Here is a 21,858-nt window from a genome sequence, read left to right as displayed (position 1 = left end):
CGCAAAAGAAACTGACTGTTGTTCTGTTTTCCTTCAGAGACGATGGAGAAGTTGATGAAAAGGGAGAAGGAGGTGACCACTCTCTCTTCCCAGCTGGAAGCGTTCAAATCCCAGATCGGAGGTAAATGTCGTTTTCCAAAGAAATGTCCCCGAGCTTTCTCACGACAAGAAATCTGTCAATATTTGAGACAAAACATTGATTACAGAACCAGTAGTTTGTGTAGCAGGACACACAGATCTTGGACTTGTTCAGTCTCTTTTTATAGTAATAGTTTTATAGTTGGGTGTCTCTCTGTGGTTCATTCTGGGCGTTCCTTTTGTCTGAGCTCTTTTCTCCCTTTTCTCGTCTTTTGGGTTTCCTTGAAATTGTTTTTGTGTTGTCTTTATAAGTCTTTTTGCAGCTGTTATATGTTTGTAGTCTTTTATATTTCCTTTAGTGTCATTTAGAATCTCTTTGTAGATGTTCTATGTGAAAGCCATTCAGTAATCCATCAATGCCTGCAGGGGAGTTGTAGTTTCTTGCAGTACTATTGGTTAAATCATCTCCTGCGCATTAGTCAAATTGGGTTTTGTTTTGGATCTGACATATTTAAATAAAGACCATTTGAGGTGTCATATCATTCTGGTTTTCTGTGCCCTGTAAGTTCATCGACTGCAGGCTTCACTTCAGATTGTGATCATCCTCACGGTTTCATTCTTTGATCAGCGCTGAGAAATCTGTCAAAAAGGCTGTCTTTGAAAAACTCCCATCACTTCAAAAGGACCCAAAAGACTCCTCATGTAACTCGGATAATCAGATTGACACACTTTGAAGAACAGACTGTGAATATTTTACCAGCAAGACACAAAGTGGAGGATTATTCAGTGATGGGCCACAAACTACAGTCCTCTATGGGAGTGAAGTCAGTCTTTTTAGTCTGACTGAGCAGCATAAATAAGAAAGAATAGAAACCCATCGGGGGGGGGGGGGGGGGGGGGTTTCATACTACAAAGAATGTAACTTGATTTACCGATACGATAAACACATTAACTCCTCCTCCTTATTCTCCTTCTGTCAGCTCTGGAGGGCAAGGTGCGCTCCGGAGAGAAGAAAGCCGAGGCTCTGGCCAGGGAGAAGATGCGAGTGGAGTCGGAGCTGGAGTCCATGACCAAGAAGTCCCATGATGCCTCTGGGCAGCTGGTCAATATCAGCCAGGAGCTGCTGAAGAAAGAGAGGTACGCAGACAGCACCGTATTGATTTTACAATCTGCCTCAGCACTTACTGAGAGAAATGGTCCCCGCTAACGCAGACATGACGCCCCGAAGTACGACATGTTGTTCCTTTGATAATGGACGGAGACTCGGAGCCTACAGGCCACATATTGATTTCATTCCACATATCTTCACCTTTATTTGTTTCACGCTATTTCATTTTGTGAGGTTTCCTCCGGATGCTGCCAATGGTGCGGTTAGAACAACGCCCCGCGGAGCCATCAGGACTTTGTGGTTTTATTTCCTTTAGATTGTTCTTCTACAAATATTTACTGAAAGATACACCCTTTCAGATTTTCCAATATACAGTCATTTGCACTCGCGCTTCTATTGGCTAACACATTGTATGTGATAGGCTAAGGGCTGGGACATCTCTAAGCGGTCGACCAATCACAACAGAGCACGCCTACAGCAGACCTCTGGTTTCAGACGGAGGGTGAAAAGGTGCTTGGTTGGCAGATAAGGATTGTTTAAATATGTGTGGATGTTAAATATAAGAGCCAGATTAAAAGTGATTTATCTCCCTTATATAGTCACTAATTGTGTATAAATCTTTCACCAGGGGTTAAATATTATTACAGCATCCAGCACGGATAGCAAAGAGGAAGCAGGGAGAAAAATACTTTAAATTAAAACTTGAAAACACAAGGGAAATTTGTTCTGTGTTCAAATAAAACATAATCAAATGTTTTGTGAAATAATAATAGTAAGCTATTAAATGTATGAACATATTCTAGCATCTAGTTTCACTGTGCCAGAAGCTCGTTGTGAATATTCAGGAGTTATTACTTATTAAAAGCACCTGTAAGGGCCCTTAACATCCTTATACTATTACACTAAAGTCATATTAGAACAACAACTTTTAACACCCTGGGCTATAATGTAGGCCCTAATGATAGGATGGATCAAACTAAAGTAAAACAGTTCTTATGTTTTATTGAAGTGTTTTATACAATAACTGTTTTATTGAAGTCATAAAAGTAATGTAATGGTAATTCCCTGCCATAAGTGTCCTGCTAAATTATATAGCCTTCTGAAAGGGGAGGCCGATGAAGATAAGCCTTAAATGTGCATTCTCATTCATATCCAGCAGGGGGCGACTCCTCTTCTGATTGTATAGAAGTCTATGAGGAAAAGACCCTACTTCTCACAGGATTTATAACCCCAGTAAGCATTTTTCAGAAGAGTCTATGGTCTCCATCTTTAGGTAAAAGTCTTATTCAATTCAGCTTGATGTTCATTCTATAAATTACGATCACATTTACAGTAAAAAGGTTTGTTTTCTTGCTTTAAAGAGTTTCATTATAGTGAGAAATGTCCTCATGTTTCAAAGTGAGTCGAAGGATACAGAGAGGTGTTTGTCACTACAGTAGCTTAAGTATTACAGAGATGCAACATCCACAAAGTATGTACTTCTCGTGTTAGTTTAATGTGCACTTTGAAGGTTTTGCTGCTGGTTAAGTTTAGATGAATATTGCCTCATCAGGGAGTGTGGAGTTGGCAGTGAGGGACTGCAGTATGCATCCGTCCGTCTCAGCGGGAAGTAGCAAACAAGGCAGGGAGGGGACCATGGCGTGTATTTATTTAGAAAAATAAATGCATACTGTTCAGGCATATAGATATTTCTGATCCGTGCAGCTTCGATATGATGGATTCGTCCTGTATTTCTGTCAGCAGCTGCAGGTAATCATCGCCTAGTGGGGGATACAGAAAAACACAAAGAGACAAAGTTCAGTTAAGCTTTAATGAGGTTCATTATATGAGCAGCTGAAGCGGCAGGTTCAGGGAATACCTGTGCACCTCATTATTTTAAGCTGTTCCCAGCACCAGAGAGGACACACACTAGAGACCCAAGATTTAGGGTCCTTTGGCGGCACAACAAACCTGCAGAAGTCCGCCTCTATCAGGTTGCATTTCTTCGTTTCTGGCACACTTTTTCACCAAACTTCCAAAGCCATTTTTGTTTTTGTGACTTGGCATTCTTAATCCAGCCAAGTGCAAAGAGAAAGCCATCACTGCAGACGTGCAGGGCTTCATTAAACAGCTCTGACACACACTCACATTTAGACAATGCATTTTGAAGGACGCTACAGATTGGTCTAATTGTATTACATTATTGGCTTTATACGGTTCTTACATTATTGATGGTTATGATGTCAGTAAACGCTACAAGGCTTTAAAATTAAGTGCTTCTAGCTACAGCAGAATATTTTCTTTTGTGCATTGTCACTGCAGCAATTATGTAATATGCAATAAAAATATATCTACACCATCCACTGAGAGATGCAGACCCCTTGAGTGAGTGTTATTTGATTGTAGTGTCATTATCTTCGCTGCTATTTGAGCCTGACATCCTTTTAGGAAAACAAACGAGTACATTACAGTTAAAACATTGTTACACGTCTCTGTCTTTGGAAGATAATTCAAGAAAGCCAATTACTAGCACGGCGTGTGGTGGAAGAAATATATCGATTTTTTTCTTTTTGAACCAAACCATATTACAGCCCCATATAACTATGCATGTCGCGGGAAAAAAATCAATGTTGCTGAGCAGAGCGCTGTCATAGTTAGGAGCCTGAGGCGCTGCAGGGAACTGCGTAGGAGGAGAAGAATACACCATCAGGGATGTGGAGGGCATTGCTTCATTAAAGAGAAGTAGAACAACCTCTTACTTTCCTTTAACATGCATTCACTTGTGTTTTTGTCCACTGGGGGTCAGCAGAAACGAACCTGAACACGATATTGACAACTAAATACAACACTGCACTCCACATATTACAGAGGTATTGGATGGGTTGTTAAAGGGGCTCATTTTCAGGTGTTTATCAGTATGTAGTGTCTCTACTTTAAAGAGTCCTCTCCTGCTGATGTTCAGGTGTATATCAGTGTGTAGTGTCTCTACTTTAAAGAGTCCTCTCCTGCTGATGTTCAGGTGTATATCAGTATGTAGAGTCTCTACTTTAAAGAGTCCTCTCCTGCTGATGTTCAGGTGTATATCAGTATGTAGAGTCTCTACTTTAAAGAGTCCTCTCCTGCTGATGTTCAGGTGTATATCAGTATGTAGAGTCTCTACTTTAAAGAGTCCTCTCCTGCTGATGTTCAGGTGTATATCAGTATGTAGTGTCTCTACTTTAAAGAGTCCTCTCCTGCTGATGTTCAGGTGTATATCAGTATGTAGTGTCTCTACTTTAAAGAGTCCTCTCCTGCTGATGTTCAGGTGTATATCAGTATGTAGTGTCTCTACTTTAAAGAGTCCTCTCCTGCTGAAGTTCAGGTGTATGTCAGTATGTAGTGTCTCTACTTTAAAGAGTCCTCTCCTGCTGATGTTCAGGTGTATATCAGTATGTAGTGTCTCTACTTTAAAGAGTCCTCTCCTGCTGATGTTCAGGTGTGTATCAGTATGTAGTGTCTCTACTTTAAAGAGTCCTCTCCTGCTGATGTTCAGGTGTATATCAGTATGTAGAGTCTCTCCTGGGACATGTCTCCATGCTTTAATGTTCAAAAAGCTCTTTATTTTTCTCATACTGCCTGTGCTGCAGCACCTCTTTTCACCCTCTGTCTGAAACCAGAGCCCAATCTGCTCTGATTGGTTAGCTGGCCGGCTCTGTTGTGATAGAGCAACCGAGTCCAATGGAGGTACTTCACGCAGGGGGGGATTTTAACTATTGCAGACCATTTACATGCACAACAAATACATACATTAGAGCTAGGACTGCGCCAAATAATATTTTGGGGCTTTGAAGCTCAGTCAGCTGTGACACTTTCCTTAAACGTACAGTCAGTTTAAAATTATTTTGTACTCTACTGTGTTATTATTGTCCATTTCAAGGATTTTTAGCAGTTTATTGATATGTGAAGGCAACAAAAAATGCTAATAGCATATCTTAAAGATACAGTGATAGCCTATGCTCACAGAGCCACACACAAACACATGCTATTCATCTGAGAATTTATAATGAATAATGTGGAATAACTAATAGTGCTTAATTCATGGGCTATTTGGAAGTTAATGCATAATTAATCATTTTTGAAAAGTCAAAAGAATTATTGATTTGAAAAACATTTGGATCCGCCTTACAATAACTATTTCAGCAACATAGGAATATGTTTGCACACAGTATTTCTTATTACAAAGAGGAAGTGATGCCCTTGGTGCGTGAGGTGCATATAAATAAACATCAGCATAGATAAGGGCATTAAAGCAGCTCACCCCTGTGGATAACATGAGCTGCCCTGGTCACAGGAAAGAATAACCAGGGTATGTTTTCCACTGATATTAGTATGCGAGTAAACAGCCAAATATGTTTGAATATGGAAATGTGCAGAGGTGAGGCCGCCTCCACAATCCCAACCGACCCAACCGGCTGATATATAATTCACATCCTGGGTCTGGAGCTTTAAAACGATAATGACCTGTGAGCCGGTTCTGAGCAGATGTACCACTTATATGATCCTTGACTGCAGAAATGACTTCTCTTTATTTGTTCTTTAGAGAGTTCATAGCAATAATTCTCTCTCTGTTTTTCAGAATCAGATACAGTGAATTGCACAAGGGTATATTGCACATGCGTGTTTACATTAAGTTTTATATGTACAGGCAGTGCATCATGGGTATACTATTCATTGTGTGTGTGGTGGTGTACCAGGGGCCGTGGTGGTTGTAAAGTCTGACTGCTGCAGAGAGGAAGGACCTGCCGTTTCTCTATTATGGTACGACCACGCACTCAAGCTCTCCTGTTCGTTTTGTTGCTCATATGTTTTTGTTGTTTGTGTTTCCAGGAGTCTGAATGAACTGCGGGTGTTACTCCTGGAGTCTCATCGCCACTCTCGGGACATGGAGAAAGACCTGACCCGGGAAGTGCACAAGGCCGAGTGGAAGGTGAAGGAGCAGAAACTTCAGGAGGACATCAAGAGCCTGCGCGAGAAACTGCTTCTGCTGGTGAGGAGATTACTTTTACTTCCCCCTATTCTAGTAATGTCGTGGTTGCTAATTCCCCAGCTAGTATCATGTAACATACACAAAGGTTTGAGCGTTCTACCCTAGAAATCGATGGTAACTGACCAAGAGATCATATACTAATTGTGTAAGAAAGTATACACTCAGCTGCTAAAAGAAGCTAAGCTATCCTCCTGGCTCCAGCTTCGTAATGAACGGAATACAAATTCTGATCAAACTTTTCCAGTGAATTTTGCTAAATGTCCACATTTTTAATGCCTGCCGTGATTTAAAAAATACTCCAGCAACTCCATACTTAAATAAAGATGGGAAAACTATGAGGCATTACTTTTTAAAACAGTGAAAGTCAGCGCTGCAGGGATTATAGTCTTTTGAATGGGTCAAAATCCCATAAAAACCTAGACCCTACATTTCCCATAATGCAACTTGATGGCGTCTTTATGTTAAACCGTGCCAAATAAACTCTCAACTCTTTAATTTACTTATACAGGTTTCATTTTTTCAGCTGGAAGGGGACTTGAGATGATCCCTGAGAGGATGTATTATGTTGGAATATGAAATTCTGCTACGTGTTGGTATAGAATGATTTAACGAAATATTGACACCCTCCTGCCCCGTGTGCGTTTCAGGGTCGGGAGCGCTCCTCCCCGGACCACCGGCGGTACTCCATGCTGGACCCGTCGGTGCTGGACTCGGAGATGACCCGGCTCCGGCAGCGGCTGCTCAGCACGGAGGACGCCCTGAGGAACGCCATGGAGCACAACCAGCAGGTGGACCAGCTGGTGCAGGCCATGCGCAGACATCCGGAGAAAAGCCCGGTAAAACCTTACCTTCAATAGCTTTGATGTGAGGCAGCTGGGGAAAAGTATTTAAAGATTCAAAGGAAATGTTGGCGAGGGAAATCTTAAGGTCCCTGGCTCTGAAACAGTGTAAGATCTCCACATCTGAGCCCAGCCACAAAGGGTTGAAATAGTCCTTGAATGTAACACCAAAAAACAATCATGTTCAGAATTGGGTTTATTTATGAATTGTTGACTGTGTTTTTCAGGTGCATGGTGCAAATTCAGCCAATGGGATTCATCATCAGGAGTCCGGCAGTACTCGAGATGTTAGTACTATTTCATTACATTTGAAACCATTATATGTATTAATTCACATCATTAATTCTTTCAGTGCTAAGACATGTTGTTTCCTTTCTTTCCAGGAGCAACACTGATACGAGCAGAAGAGATCAGACTGAAGTGGGACATCTTAAAGAACACGTTTTCCTCCTGATCCTGCGATGGACGCCTGAAGAAGATTTCAGTTTACACTTAAAACCAAAACAGCGAATCTCTATCTCCAGTGAATTTATGTGTTGTTGCAGAAAGCACCTATTAGCCAATCATGAAGACCGCTTAAAGTACTATAAAATATAAACAGGAAATGGGACGTGAAGAGATATTACCGGTACAAACTCCTGAGAGCGTACAGTATGGCAACTTTTGATGCTTTACAGTAGTTAGAAATTGTGTTAAAGTTGCCGGGAACTCTGTGACAATTGCTCCTTTTGAACCAGAAGGCCAAACGGCTGATGGACAACGACGTGAAGAACTGAAGATCTCAGTCCCTCTGTTTTTTTTATTTATTGCTTTTACTTTGATTTAATCCTGTATGAGCAAGCTGTTTTGGTGCTCAGATCAATGACTGGCTTTTATTTTAGGGAGTTTGGCTCGTTTGTCACTTTACTTCATATCTAATGAGAATTCTTAGGAACCTCATTACGGTCAGCTCTGTCCGGTGTTCACGCTGCCGCTTTAGTGTACAATATGATCAATAACTGTGGTATTAAAAAGAATTGTTCAAGTAATACTGCACCCAAAATCTGTCTTTTGTTTATGAAACAGAAAAGGTCTTTGCCTGTGATCAGGGCACATGTATTGGTGTTATAATGGATATCAATGTCGGGCAGTTTTTTGGTTTGATTGTTCTTTTTACACTTCCTGAAACACAATCCACTTCTCCTTAACCCCCCAGGGTACAGCAAATACTCTGCTTCTGCTTCAATCATCACGTACCATTTTATACTGAAAACTACTCCTTTTAAAGCCTTTTTGTGCCATTTACAAAAGATTGCAAAATACTGGAGCGAGTTACACTTCTCTTGTCTGCTCTGTCATCGTTCCACGTCTAGATCTGGATCTTAAAGTAAGCTATCAGGCACAACATGGTGTCTCGATATAAGAAATGAGAGGAAAGAGAGCGTTATTCCCCCTGGCCTCCTTTGCTTTGCTTATACAACAGCCACTTCTGAAAGAACCCATTACAGGTGACTGTAGTTTCATATTTGTTTCATATTCTTTACGTCACTCATGTCATGGTTCTTTGTCTTTGTGAAGAAGCGCTGACGGATAAAAGGTGTTCTCCACACAGAAGAAGCAGATCCTTAATTACACATTCACAATCTTTCTTTTTGTTCTCAGGCATTCCCTGCACATCCAGTTAAAATCAAACAGTAAATGCTGACATCTGTGGCCTCCGCGTTTACTTCAGTAAGACAGCAGAAAGGGTCTCTACTACTGTTCCTTTGAATGTTTGTACAGTTCAGAGTTGACACTGGAATCTAAATTTCGGACACTTTTTAAACGTTATCATCCAAACAAAAAAAGCAAATAATCCCAAATGAGGATTTTGACATGCATTTAAACAAATTGAATTGGTTTATTCTAAAGTTAGATCACCAGCGTGTACTCTACAGTTATCTGTAAACAGGACTGATAGGGATGATTTCAATCATAAATCTCTCTTTAAGGGCTGGGTAAAGGGGCTTTTGGACCAATATTCTTTTAAAATAGTCCTTTTTTGATGGACTTCTTGACAGGAATTCTCCTAAATTCATTTCTGATTTATGTTAAGAAATGCTTGAGTGAATCCAGTTAACTATTCCAGACTTTTGTGTTCTCTTAAGCTTATATTGATGCACCTCTTATCAGTATCTTTTTTACGTTACCGTACAGACTTCAACCATTCACGAGTATTAATTACCTATATGTGGTACATAGCAGTCCTATTTGATGCTCTATCTAAATGTCCTCTGATTATTTTACTTACCTTTTGTGAAGTAGGCATACTGAAGGGCTGTCACAGGAGCTAAAACCCAAACAATGTGTGAAATGTTTCTCTCATCATTCCCCAGGTTGAGAACATCAGGAGTTTATTTGCAAAAATGTTAACGACGCGTTCATAATTTATACTGTAAATCTTCTGAATATTGTTTAATCCATAACTCCACTCTGAGATCCTGTTTGTATTGGTCAGAGGGTTCTGTTGCTGTACAAGAGACATGAAGCAAAACATGAAGGGCAGGCGCTGGTCAGCGACGATAACACTTACATTTTCGATTGGATATTGTACATGGCCTTTGATGCTGGACGGTTCATACCCTTTGGATTATTGCTGCAATGGTTTCTGAGATTGAGTCATTAAATATTAACAATGTGGGCAAGGGTTGGTGGTGTTTTATTTCACACTCTTTCATGCTACCGTCTGTTTTTTGAGGGCAAAGCATGGAATATAGGTATAGTTCTACAGATTTGTGCGTCAGACAAAATACCACTGAGAAGTTGGTGGTTTGGGAACCTCTGCCAGTTATCCATTCCTCAGCAAAACAGACAGACGACAAAATCAATCCTCTTTTTCATCTCAGGCAAATATTTTGTTATTAAAGCAGCTTGATGAGAGATGTGTGGAAAGATGGGTTCAACCTCCTGACATGCAGACATTATATGTTTATTTACAATCTCTGGATTTCAAACCTGCACATAGATCATTTATACTTGTCGGCCTTGGCAAATGTCAGGTTTTATCCAAATCCCCGTTTTTTTTTACTAAAGGGCAAATAGGTTATGCTGGTGACATTTGAATAAAAAAGTGATAACTTTTTCGGCAAGAGCAATAAAAAAAAGCACAGGCACAAATCCATGTTTTGCTCTTTGTTTGACTAATTATTTCACTGCGGTTAAGGCATATATTAATGTAACCTGAACTAACCAGATTAGAGTGATATAGTGGATTATATACATGGTTTATGATTAGGTTTGTTTAATATAAATCTGACCACATTTATTATAAGATCCCTTTTTATTCCTTTCCACTAGGATATGAACGTTCTCCTATATTAAAAAGTGACAAGCTATTTTAGGCAATCACAAGAGCTATGGTATTACTGTACAGTAATGACCAGAAGATCAATGCTGTATATCCACTTTGGACTAATCCTTAGAAATAATTTGCATACTATCATGTCAAACCACTTTCATGCAGTCTACAAGGGATTTTTTTTTGTGCGCAAAGCAAAACTGACAGTGTGTGAAGTTGCAGCCAAGTGGCAGACAGGGATTTAATCAGTCACACTAATAAAATAAAAAATAATGTATTCCCTCTCCATGTTAACGTTGTTCCCCGAGGGTATTTCCAGAGGTTCCTCCGTTAATCCTGTATGTAAATTGCAGCCAATAGATGCTGTTGTTGAGTTGGGTTGGGATTAGCAGGAGGCGAATGAGTTTCAATTTTACTGGATTACAGAACAAAGAAAGGGGAAAGGGACACCCTGCTCTGTTAAAGGGAAAAACAGAAATAAACTTAGATTAAATACATATATAGTAGACTGTAAAACGTGCCATCGAAGTCAACAGTGTGATGTTGCGGATTACGACGTTTTAGAGGACATTGTGGATGAGAATTGCGAGTGTTTCTGATGGATTAAAACGGGGGAATAAACCTATTCCGGGATTGACAGCAGCAACAAGGCTATTTAATCGCTAATTAAGGTGAGATTTCGCTATCCCTTTTAATATTCATGACTAGTTACATGGCTTGCTTTCATTGAACGCGTTGTTTTGTATTACTGTACATTCAGAAATTACAGATTATAACCTAATTTCTGGACTGGGGAGGAGGAGATGAAAGGAAAGTGCTAACGCTAGCTAGCCACAAAGCTAACGAGTGTAAGCTAGCTAGTTAGCCCAACGGTTATTATGATACCGTTAGCTAATTAGCCAGCGTTGATTAGTTTGACATAACGCTCACGGTGAATAGCGGAGACAGGGTTATTGTTGTTTAGGAGTCAAGTTAACCTCAGAGGGACGTCTCCATGTAACCTTGTGCTAGCCTGTGTTTATGATTAGGACACTGCTTGCTAAATTATCCCCCATATATTGCTATCACTGATAAGGTTACCGAGCTACTACAACAAAGCCAGCTAGCTAACGTTGCAAGTGTAAAGAAAAACCAAACATGTGAAGTTCAGCAAAGCTATATAAATATGGAAAGCTTTGACTAACAGCCTAGCTGAGTTAATTACAGCCGTGTTACACCCTATTAAGCTGCAGTAAACAATGGGTTACTCATTACGTTATCGTTTATTACCAGTGGTGTAAAGTAACTAAGTACATTTACTGAAGTATTGTCTTTTTACTGTACTTATATTTTTAGTTAGTTTGTACTTTTGCACCACTACAATTCAAAGGTAGAAAGTGTACTTTTACTCCATCACATTTCAAAGATGAATAGGTGTTATTGCACACAGTAACAGCAGTGTAGTAATGGAGTCCCAGGCTCCTTCAACAATGAAACCTAAATATAAATAAGACATAAACAACAATAGTGCAAGAAGAAACAGAACAGAAATAAAATAGTGCAAGATAATGTTTTAAGTGACTAGTGTGCAGATACATGCATAAGTAGTCATCTATACATGTGTTTATTTAATATCTAGGCCTACATTTACTGTGCAGATTTGGATTAATGATGTGAAATATAATCATCAATTTCAAGACTTTAGTTACACCTGGAGTAAATTCACAAGCTACCCTGTATACAAAGTCATTCAAATGAGCTCCATCTTTAACAGTTTTGCTGACACAATTATAATTATAAAAACATTTACTGTGTATTATTCTGACAATAACTTATCCTTGTAACTGTTTATTACAGTTTTTACTCAAAGGGGCAAGGTTAGAAGTGTTTCCTAAACAAAAAAAACCACTGGATTTAAAACAGACTTGAATTTAGAGCAATCTCAAATGTGTTTGGTGTGTACATCTGAACCCTGACATTATTTAAAGTGCTGTTTTCTTCTCAGTTTGCTATCAGCTGTCTTATAAGAAGTTATAAAAATGATGACTAGCCTTCAACTTTGTCAGCTGCATCTGTCAGGCTGATTTAATTCACAAGAGAGTTTGTACACACACGCTCATTTCCTGTGCAAGAACAGACCCTGACTTTATTTATTGCACCCAGGTCTCATATCCTGTGGTTTCATGGTTTTTCTCCTGGGTCCAGCTTTCCAAAGTAATGCCTCTCCCCTCTCATGTGATGTGAACTTAACAGTAGATATCCTGCCAGAATTGACCAGCATGAGAAACCCTTGCCACAAATCCTGGCCCTGTATGTGCCTTAAAATATCTTGTATGAATGTGCAAGTGTAAAGTTACTCTGTTTGCAAAAATACACAGGGTGTAGAGTATCTTTGACCAGATATACATGCTCCATATGTCCTGAGATCCCAACTTAAAGATATTCACTGTTAAATTACCACAACATATTGCATGCATGATATGGCATGATTACTCTTATTATAGCCATTTCAATCATACAATGATAGGGGTGTAAAAGGATCATTCTTAATAGTGTTGCATGATAAGTCCTGTTGATTGATCATGTCGTATACAATATTATCATACAGTATGTTAATGTTGTCGTATCTTTATTCCTAATGTGTAACGCTGTTCCTTTGTTTGACATTGTACGCTGCTTTGACTCACATCAGTAATGATTTATAAAAATGGTGCACAGCCTCAGGCACACGGTGTGACCAGGTTTATGTTGTTGTATGTTGGAATGATTAGAAGCTGAGAAACCACAACCTGACCTACTGGCAGATTTCAAAACCACAGTCGTACTTTCTCTTCCTTCAAGACACAATGATGTGAAACATTGATGGCATTGTGTGCTTTATAAACAACACGTAGCTTACTTCAAATTGCATGTCGTGGCTGAATCAGAATGATAAATGTACTGTAGAGATTAAATCCTGTCAATAAAAACATAGCTATCTGTTGACATTCAGTGCTACTCACCAACAGGGAATGTGTGTATCCTTGAGGCCTAACAAATGCTGTCTCTCGCACCTCACAGCCACCTGTAGATCAGAAGAGAAGCGTGAAACCTTTGGCAGGAATGTGTATTGTGTCACCTGTAGGCTTGTGCATCTTCTTTCACATGCCCAGCATACAAACAAAGCAGGTTACGGGTTCAGGGCTACAGTGGCCTTGGGTTTTACCACAGTATGGAGAGGATATACACTTACATGTATATTATAAGTAGAGTCTGCAGCTAAAGCAAGACACACATGTTGTCCATCAAAAACACAGATATGAGAGTGACAGGTGCCTCACAGACTAGGAAAGCACACTTCAGGTATAGTGATTTGACAAAGGAAGCATATGAAGAGGTTAACTTCCTAATCATAGTAGAGTATTAACATGCTAAATGTAATTTATTCCAAGAAACAATAAAAAACCTGGTCTAAATATAGCCTTTTTGACTTGTTTTTACTTATGTTTCCCCTGTTACAGAACTCCAAAGACCAAGAAGTCTGCCATAGAGCTGTGAAAGCTTCCCTGTCTCAAGCGAACAGAAACCTTCATTTGGTCACCTTCACTGACTCCACTCCATTGACATTTTTTGGAGCCAAAGTAGCCCTCTGTCAGTAAACAGCTTTATTGCATTACAGACCCTTTTTAGGTCCTCTGGTTTAATCCAGTTCCTGAGACAATTTAAATTCACTTAGAGGTTAGCTCCAAATGGCACTCCGGCAGTGTGCCCAGGATTTTAAGATGCAGGAAAAACCCTGCAAGATGCACGTCGTAAAAAGGCATCATTATGAATGTTGAAAAGCCGAAGCATCTTATAGTTTGTCTTTCTTTCTAATCATCTTTTTAGGAAACGATCTCATCGTCAGTGGGTCTTAGACGCCAGACGATCCATTAGACTATTATGTCACTGTCAGTCACTATCAACAAGGCAACTGCAGGATTAGAAAATTGGGTTTCTTTTTATTTAGTGTTGTGTTTCGAGTAGTCTTTGCATGCTGAATAGTTTAATATTCACAGAGAGCCTCACCAGGACCGTGACATTGTACCTCCTCAACATGGCATTATTCTGAGCCGATGCTTATCTCCACCTTCCTCCCTCCGCCTCGCTACTTCCTTTGCCTTTTAAATATGTGAGGGAAAGAGGCCATCTATTTCGAGGCCGCAATCATTTAGGAGGGAGGGGGCTAATGTTTGCTGTGGCCCCAGGGGAGGCAGATTTAGATGGCCAATAGACTTGGCATGTTGAGACTGGTGCAGCTGAACCCCACCACACCCACCCTCCCCTCGCCGTCTATCTCTCTCTGCCTCTCTGTCCTCTCTCTATTGAGTCAGTGGTGTGGGCCTGCCAGAGGCGAGTATAATGGTTCCCAGTGTCTGGAGAGATTAAAGGCCAGAGCCGCATTGTTCAAATGCCCCGAGATTAGTTTCCAAGGAGACGGGTTTCAGTTGCCATGAGAACATAGTGCCTTGCTTTAGCCGAACAGTATTTTCTATCTGTTTGCTTCTTAATATACTTAGTGTGTCTTGTTACCGGGAGTCAAACATGGTTTTGTTTTTGAGAGGAAGTTTCTGTTTAGTGTTTTGTGTAGCTACACCATGCCTTTAGTGGTCGTGGAAACTTAAGGACTTATCTTGATCATCTAAAGTCAATATCTCTTTTTCTGGCGCCATCTGTCAGCGAGAGAAAAACAGGATGTAGGGGCTCATATGACATCATTTGAGTGCTTTAAAAAGCCCCAAATGACAAACATAAGAGCATAAAACCATAGGTTGCTGAATTTAGATGGCTTTTCTTGTTAGCGAAGCTAGCAGTGTGGCTGTGGGGATTTGGGTCGGTCCACAAGTTGGGTCCACAATATCAAATATTGACTTTCTCTAGCACCACTATGTCAAAAGATTTTACTTAACTAGTGAAATATCTCACCCACTGCTGGAGGCATGGACATAGAATTTGGTAGCTAAGTGAGGCCTAAAGACTTTGTTGAACCTCTGACTTACCCTCTGGTGCCATCATGACATTTGTAGTTTAGAATGACCTGCCACGACGGCTATTGGATAGATTGCCAAATTATATTCAGGTATTTGCATTTCCCCCCAGGACACATTCCTAGAACTTTTGCTATCCCTTGTTAGGTTTTGGAGCACCATCATCACGCCATCACTGTCCAAAACTATGGTTTAGACCTTCAAAAAACGGTATATAAACTATAACTCACAGATATGCATTATTAGTAGCACAGATGGTTTGAAATGGTAAACACTTCCTGTGCCATCTTGCATTTTTTTAAGCAGCTAACAAACATATTTACTGTTACAAATACTAGTTAGCTTGGCCGTTTGCACATTTGAGTTGATGTTAACTTAGATTTCATGAGACTTTAATGCTGACACAGAAAATCACACAATTTGGTCTCATAGGAAGTCACTTTTCTGTCAATGTTATTGTCAGAATGTCTGTTTTTTGTGCTAACTAGTTTATGTCTTTATTGACATAACATGCAAAACTTCACCATTTTAACAATGTCATTAGGAGCATGTTCCTGAGTAATGCAGAGCGGTTAGCGTAGCTGTAGAGTCTGCCTGTCAGTATATTAGATGATTATTCCTGAGCTAATGAAAGCTTGTAGGATTACTTCCTTTATTCACCTCCTGGACCGATGCCTTGAATCCATGCTAATATTTGCTGACTTCAAACACAATGAAGTCAGCAGAGAAATCTTTGAATGCAGGTCACTGCTGCGTGTGTTTGTGAATGCCCGCTCACGTACGGAGGTTTTCCGTGTCACATTGTGGCTGCCCGTCTAAACTGTGTTAATGTCCTCCCCGCAGAGGCATGGCTCAGATGAGAAAGCTGGCCTGTGATGGCATCAGGACCAACTCTCGGGGGGGCGACTCCCAGGCCCCGCAGGTGTCAGCCCGACAGGAGATCCTCACCAGCCTGGTGTCCGCCCTCGACTCGGTGGTACGTCCCACAACACGCCTCACACAATGTCTTTTCTAAAGTGACCTTGGGTACCATGAAAGGCGCTATTTAAGTTTAAGTTATTATTATTATTTTCTATTTGGAGAGCTTGTCAGGATTCTTATTGAGTGAAAATCCACCCAGAAACCTGGTGTTGAATGCTTCCTGTTTACATGACATGCATTTACCATATGCACACAGTCATGTCACTCATACAGAGGTATTCACAGCGGATATCACTGTCATTTCTATATTAAGTTATACTTCTTTTAGTTGTGGTCTACATTGCTTCTTCATTTTTACAATGTCATACTGAGGGCTCAGTTATCTCTATTTTTCACAGGGACTATACTTCCTTTTTTATTCAGAGTAATCAGATTGAGCTTTTGAACAGAGTTTGTTCTAAGAGAAGCAGCAGGATAACACTACTGAGTCATACTTCCTCCTTTAGTGGGGTAGAATATTTGTTTCACAGATAGAGCATAATGTTTTATTGACAGCTCGGTTAAACAAAATGCCTCTTTAGTAACAAACTAATAACAGCTCAGGTGTTACATAGAGGAACATTTTCTTTTTAAGTGAGATTAATACCTCAAGGTGTAAGTATCGAACATGAAAAGGGTGTCAAGCCATCCCTAAAATGTAATATCCTGCTCGTCCCAAGAGGAGAAATGATGCAGCTCTTCACTTTTCCTAATACACTCTTGAGTGGAGCACATGTCCTGCTCAGAGTTTATGGTAATCCCTTGTGAGTAAATGATGGCTCCTTGTTTTGCAGTGCATGGCGATGTCCAAGCTCAACGCCGAGGTGGCGTGTGTCACCGTACACGAAGACAGCGTGATCGCAGTCGGCACAGAAAAGGGCAGAGTGTTCCTCAACTCCAGGAGGGAAATCCAAACAGACTTCTACAAGTTCTGCCGTAAGTTTAATGGTGAATTATGAAGTCATTATAGAGTAGCTACAGCTGCTAGGCCGACTCGTCCCTGTAGGATTTGGCAGTTATGTCATTGCACAATTGCAGATTCAGCTGAACACTTCAATAACTGCAGCAGCTCGCAGTTGTATTTCGATGTCAGATTATTTCCACAGCAGTTGCAGATTCACACATTGTGTCACATTGGATGAGATACTTTTCCAAAACAGCTGCTCACACCTTAAAATCTACTTTCTAAACAGTAAGTTTGTCAGAGGCTTGATCAGGAGGAGATAAGTGCAAATGATGGTGTAATTAGGAGGTTTAAAATCAAGTGGCCTCTCAAACACTCACACAGATATTCCAGTATACCTCTTACACAAATTGCAAGCCTTCATTTCCTCTAAACAAACGAGTATGCAAGTTTGTAAGCTGAGCTGTGTTTAAGAAAACCGCATCAACCCCACCTATTGACCTTGAGCACTAGAGTATAAAAGCGTATAATGTTCTGCGCCTGCACAGCGTTTTCCTGCTGGTTGATTTCATTAGGCTGGTTATTCAAGGTGAATTAGTTTTTAATGCCAGTTACAGGGAACCATAGCTCCACTTCATCTTGTTAAGTAAGAAATAAAATGCATACTTATGGCCGAAGAGTCTGATGATTCTGCCATAACTGCAGATAAAAAAGTACACTCTTATATTAATTGTATAATATTAGTCGAATTAGATTCCTGTGGTGGATATGTTTTTCAGATTGTGTGACCCAAAGATTTCCAATAATCCAGACTATTTTAAATCCAAACATCAACATTTATAGAGAAATAATTGATTTAGTAATCTCCAAAATAACAAAGAAGTTTTAATATAATCAGATAATCCACTTCAAAACATGTTTGTCGGGACATCTGTAAGCGGTTGACCAATCACAACAGAGCTGGCCAGCTAACCAATCAGAGCAGACTGGGGTGACAGAGGGTGAAAAGAGGAGCTGCAGCACAGGCAGTATGAGAAAAATAAAGAGCTTTCTGAACATTAAAGCATGGAGACATGTCCCAGGAGAGACACTACATTGTAATATGAACTCATACTGCAGGTCATCTGAACCAACAAGCATATTATTGTGGACTTATTTTCAACATGTGGCTTGTGTCGTTTGTCTTGTGTCATTTGTCTTCAGGGGGGCCCTGTCTGCAGAATGTGTCCTCAGCTAATGCCCATACCAAAGAGCAGGAAGGAGATCTGAGCAAACTGAGTAACGACGGTGAGCACGGCAAACCCAGAGCTCCGTCAGAAGCTCAGTCCAACATCTTTGTTCTGAGGAAGATGGTGGAGGAAGTTTTCACTGTGCTCTACAGTAAGTGTGACTCAGTAGTCATTTATATGCCATAAAATGTACGACTAACATCATTTTCGATATTGGAAATTAAATATTTATCTTACCCATATCTTACCATAATAGGATTTTATGTTCTGTTCTGCGCCATGTCATTTTGCACAAGATATAACACAGACTACCAAGGTTGCAAAAGGGAACAGCTAGCTAGCTAAACCTAGCATAGGGTGTTAACGAGTTATACATAATGTATTCAGCTCTAGGCTTACCCCCTGAAATATCCAACAAAGATGCGATATGTTAATTAAGTAATATAATCAGAACTCACATGAGACTCAGACAGTAGTGTGGCTTCACATGTGATGATGCCGAGTGCCATGTAGGATTTAAAATTCAAGGAAATGGCCATCAGTCTAACCAAAACAGGCTTAAGATAAGTAGTGCTTTTACATGTGAAACCCAAATAACTAATATATAAAAGTACATGTTTTAAATTGAAATGAACTGTTGCATTCCTGTGATTATGACGCCACATTACCATGCTGACATTTGCTCTTCAACACTCAAGGAAACACAGTGATTTTCAGGTTCAGGTTGTTTTATTTGCAACCGTAGGTAGATTTGCAGTTAAAAGACAAGGTGACACACGTGTTGAAACAACAGGCAGCAGGCACATCTTTAAAAAGAGATCCTCATTTAAAAAAACACTAGAACAAACATTAAACAATCAAGTAAATAAAGAAGTAAATAGCCATTGCTTCAATAGCATCTGTGTGACGCCGCTACAAAGCTGTTTTTATACTGCTTAGTCGTACACCTTGGGACTACTCACCTCCAACCAGAAGGACGAAGCTTAAATTCTGAGTTCAGAGGGAGGGAAGCATCATTTTACAGAGGGCTGGAGAATCACTCCCACTGTCCGAGGTTCAGGGTCTCTGTGACTCACCAATCAGTCTGCTGGACCGGAGTGTGACATGTGTTTGAAACTCAAAAAGATACACCTTAAGCATCAATTATTTTAATATATGGCGTGCTAATGACACACTTCTCACTTGTTGATTCATTTATATGTGAGCCAAAACAGGCTAACTGTCACTACATGAAAACTGTGTAAAATGTCCACAATTCTCCTCGCTTAACATCCCCCTGGTGCCCTCCGCAGGTGAAGCTGTGGGTAAGAGCAGCCTGGTGCCTGTGCCTTATGAGCGGATCCAGAAGGACCCCAGCTGTGTGGTGGCCCACGGTCTGCCTGAGGGGGCCTCGCTGAAGAAGCCCTCTGAGTACGACACCAAGACCCTGATGAAGATCCTGGAGCAGAGCCACCGCATCCAGTTCACAGTGAAGAGGTGAGGGGGGGGGGGGGGCCTGCAGTCTGCCATCCTTTCTGTTTGGGAGAACAGGCTTCAGTGCTTGTATCAGATTATGAAAGCAGCTGTTTCCCATTACTTCCCTCCAGAACGTGAGAATAGGAGGTTTGGCTCCTCAGTGTATCCTCTAATGCTCTGCAGATATACTGTAGGCATGTGTGTGTCTGAAAGCCTGGCCTCTTATTAGCCGGTTATTGGTAGCACACAGGCTGTAATGTGTTTGTGAGGGATGGATACGGTTTAAATTCAGCTGGAATAAACTCACTCAGGTTACATGTGAGTTGCTTTAGTTGGAAATAGGGATTTGCGTTGACATGGGGGTAAATAAACGATGATGTATCAACAAAATGTGAGGATTTTTTAAAGTAAACGCATTATTTTGCACAGTGCACAGGAGATTTGCACGATTCATCGAATGCATGAAATTGCAAAAAGTTATCTGAATAAATGATTGTGGCACTGCAAAGATATCCTGGAATACAAATAGCATTTCACAGACGTAATAACAAATATTGTTTGGGTACAGATCCGTTAAAGATGATCAGTTAAAGGTTCTTCTTAACCATAAAGTTAATAGTGTTTTAAAATGACAACTCCCTCTCATATTCTCCAATATCAGTCACAATAATTGCAATGACTTATTTCTTCCCAATGGTGCAGCTCCAAGTGCTGATTTGTTTGTGGACGCTGGCTGCTGGTATTTGTCGTAGGGCTTCAGGTTAAGTCAACATTTATTCGGGAGGTCAGCTAAGCCGTTAGCGTATAAACAGAGCATAGTAAACAGGTGACAGCCGGGAATGTCATGCAGTGTTTGGACTTTGAGCCTGTTGACAGCCAGAATGCTCTGATGATGTTATTGTGAGGACAGGAGCGGGTTAGGATGAAATATATCAGGCGGGTCGGTGTCATCAGATTATGGCACTATCTGAGAATCTGAATTACTAACGTTTCATTTATTTTTTCATTTAGCTTTGCTTCTCTGTTGTCGGTTAAACTGTGTGTGTCGGTTCCGTTAACTACAACTGCTACTCCGCCCAGAACAGATTGGGGGTTTCCTGTGTCTAAAACTGTATAATGACATTTAAATACGAGCAGTCCTAAAATACATGATTTGTGTTGTGGTATTCTCAGTAAAGCACTTGATTAGAGATAGAGAAAGCTACTCACAGTAGAACCGATACTAGAATTTGGTACGGGTAGCAAACAGTACGTAGACAGAACAAAAAAGTAGGAACGGCGAATTCTTCAAACACCAAACTAACACAACATCTCATTCCATTTGTCTTTAAATGACTCCTTCTTAGAGCCAGCGAGGGGACGGCTTAATGGAACAAGTACATTTGCTCTCCTGAGGAAGAGTTGTTGCAGCTGTAAATGTCGATATGAGCAAAGAGACACTTGGCAAACACAAAGCTCGATGTCAGGTCGTGATGAATGTCCCCCTCTAAATTACTTTCCTCTTGATTTTGTGTCCGCGTGCAGGCCAGCAGAAGATTTGTCTCGAGAAGCCAAGCCCAGCACCGACGTTAATCACAACTGCACGGCCCCCCTGACCCCGGGGAGCCACGGCACGGGGAAGACGTCCGCACAGGGGGTCACCCCACCGAGTCCCGCCTCTTCCAGCAACTCTGTGCTGTCCAACTTCCTGTACGGCATGCCCATGTCCTCCAAACCTCACCCCGATGGGAAGCTGGACTTCAAACCCATGTCCCTCTCAACCTGGGGAAGGACAGGCTGGCCAACTGGACAGCAGGGACCGACAAGATGGGGTCTGTCAAAGACTGTGCAAACAACGGTGAGATTTTGGGCTGGTTACATTATATTCCATTTCATTCAGCTTACGCTTTTCTCCGAAGCAACCACAAAGAATGCATTCAACCAAGAAGGAACTCCACACAGCAAGAATCCTGCCCGTGCATTCGCTTTGCGTTAGCCGA

At 40.8% G+C, this 21,858-nt stretch overlaps 2 protein-coding genes across 4 annotated transcripts in view; both read left to right on the top strand.

Moving 5' to 3' along the window:
* The window catches only part of clip2 (CAP-GLY domain containing linker protein 2), a 36,355-nt gene extending 28,297 nt beyond the window's left edge, over positions 1 to 8,058 (top strand). For all 3 annotated transcript variants that reach the window (XM_063896140.1, XM_063896139.1, XM_063896141.1), the window contains 6 exons: positions 38 to 121; positions 1,059 to 1,215; positions 6,032 to 6,191; positions 6,839 to 7,027; positions 7,258 to 7,317; positions 7,414 to 8,058. In XM_063896140.1, coding sequence (XP_063752210.1) covers positions 38 to 121; positions 1,059 to 1,215; positions 6,032 to 6,191; positions 6,839 to 7,027; positions 7,258 to 7,317; positions 7,414 to 7,425 — 662 coding nt within the window. In that variant the 3' untranslated portion in view covers positions 7,426 to 8,058. The remainder of the gene's footprint in view (positions 1 to 37; positions 122 to 1,058; positions 1,216 to 6,031; positions 6,192 to 6,838; positions 7,028 to 7,257; positions 7,318 to 7,413) is intronic.
* A 2,723-nt stretch (positions 8,059 to 10,781) lies between these two features.
* Positions 10,782 to 21,858, top strand: part of gtf2ird1 (GTF2I repeat domain containing 1) — a 30,653-nt gene continuing 19,576 nt past the window's right edge. The window contains 7 exon segments of the mRNA XM_063895902.1: positions 10,782 to 11,017; positions 16,175 to 16,307; positions 17,086 to 17,227; positions 18,399 to 18,575; positions 19,717 to 19,900; positions 21,404 to 21,633; positions 21,636 to 21,716. Coding sequence (XP_063751972.1) covers positions 16,179 to 16,307; positions 17,086 to 17,227; positions 18,399 to 18,575; positions 19,717 to 19,900; positions 21,404 to 21,633; positions 21,636 to 21,716 — 943 coding nt within the window. The 5' untranslated portion in view covers positions 10,782 to 11,017; positions 16,175 to 16,178.

The sequence above is a fragment of the Eleginops maclovinus genome, chromosome 11, assembly GCF_036324505.1.
Source record: "Eleginops maclovinus isolate JMC-PN-2008 ecotype Puerto Natales chromosome 11, JC_Emac_rtc_rv5, whole genome shotgun sequence".
NCBI lineage: Eukaryota > Metazoa > Chordata > Actinopteri > Perciformes > Eleginopidae > Eleginops > Eleginops maclovinus.
This window is presented reverse-complemented; position numbering and strand designations above follow the sequence as displayed.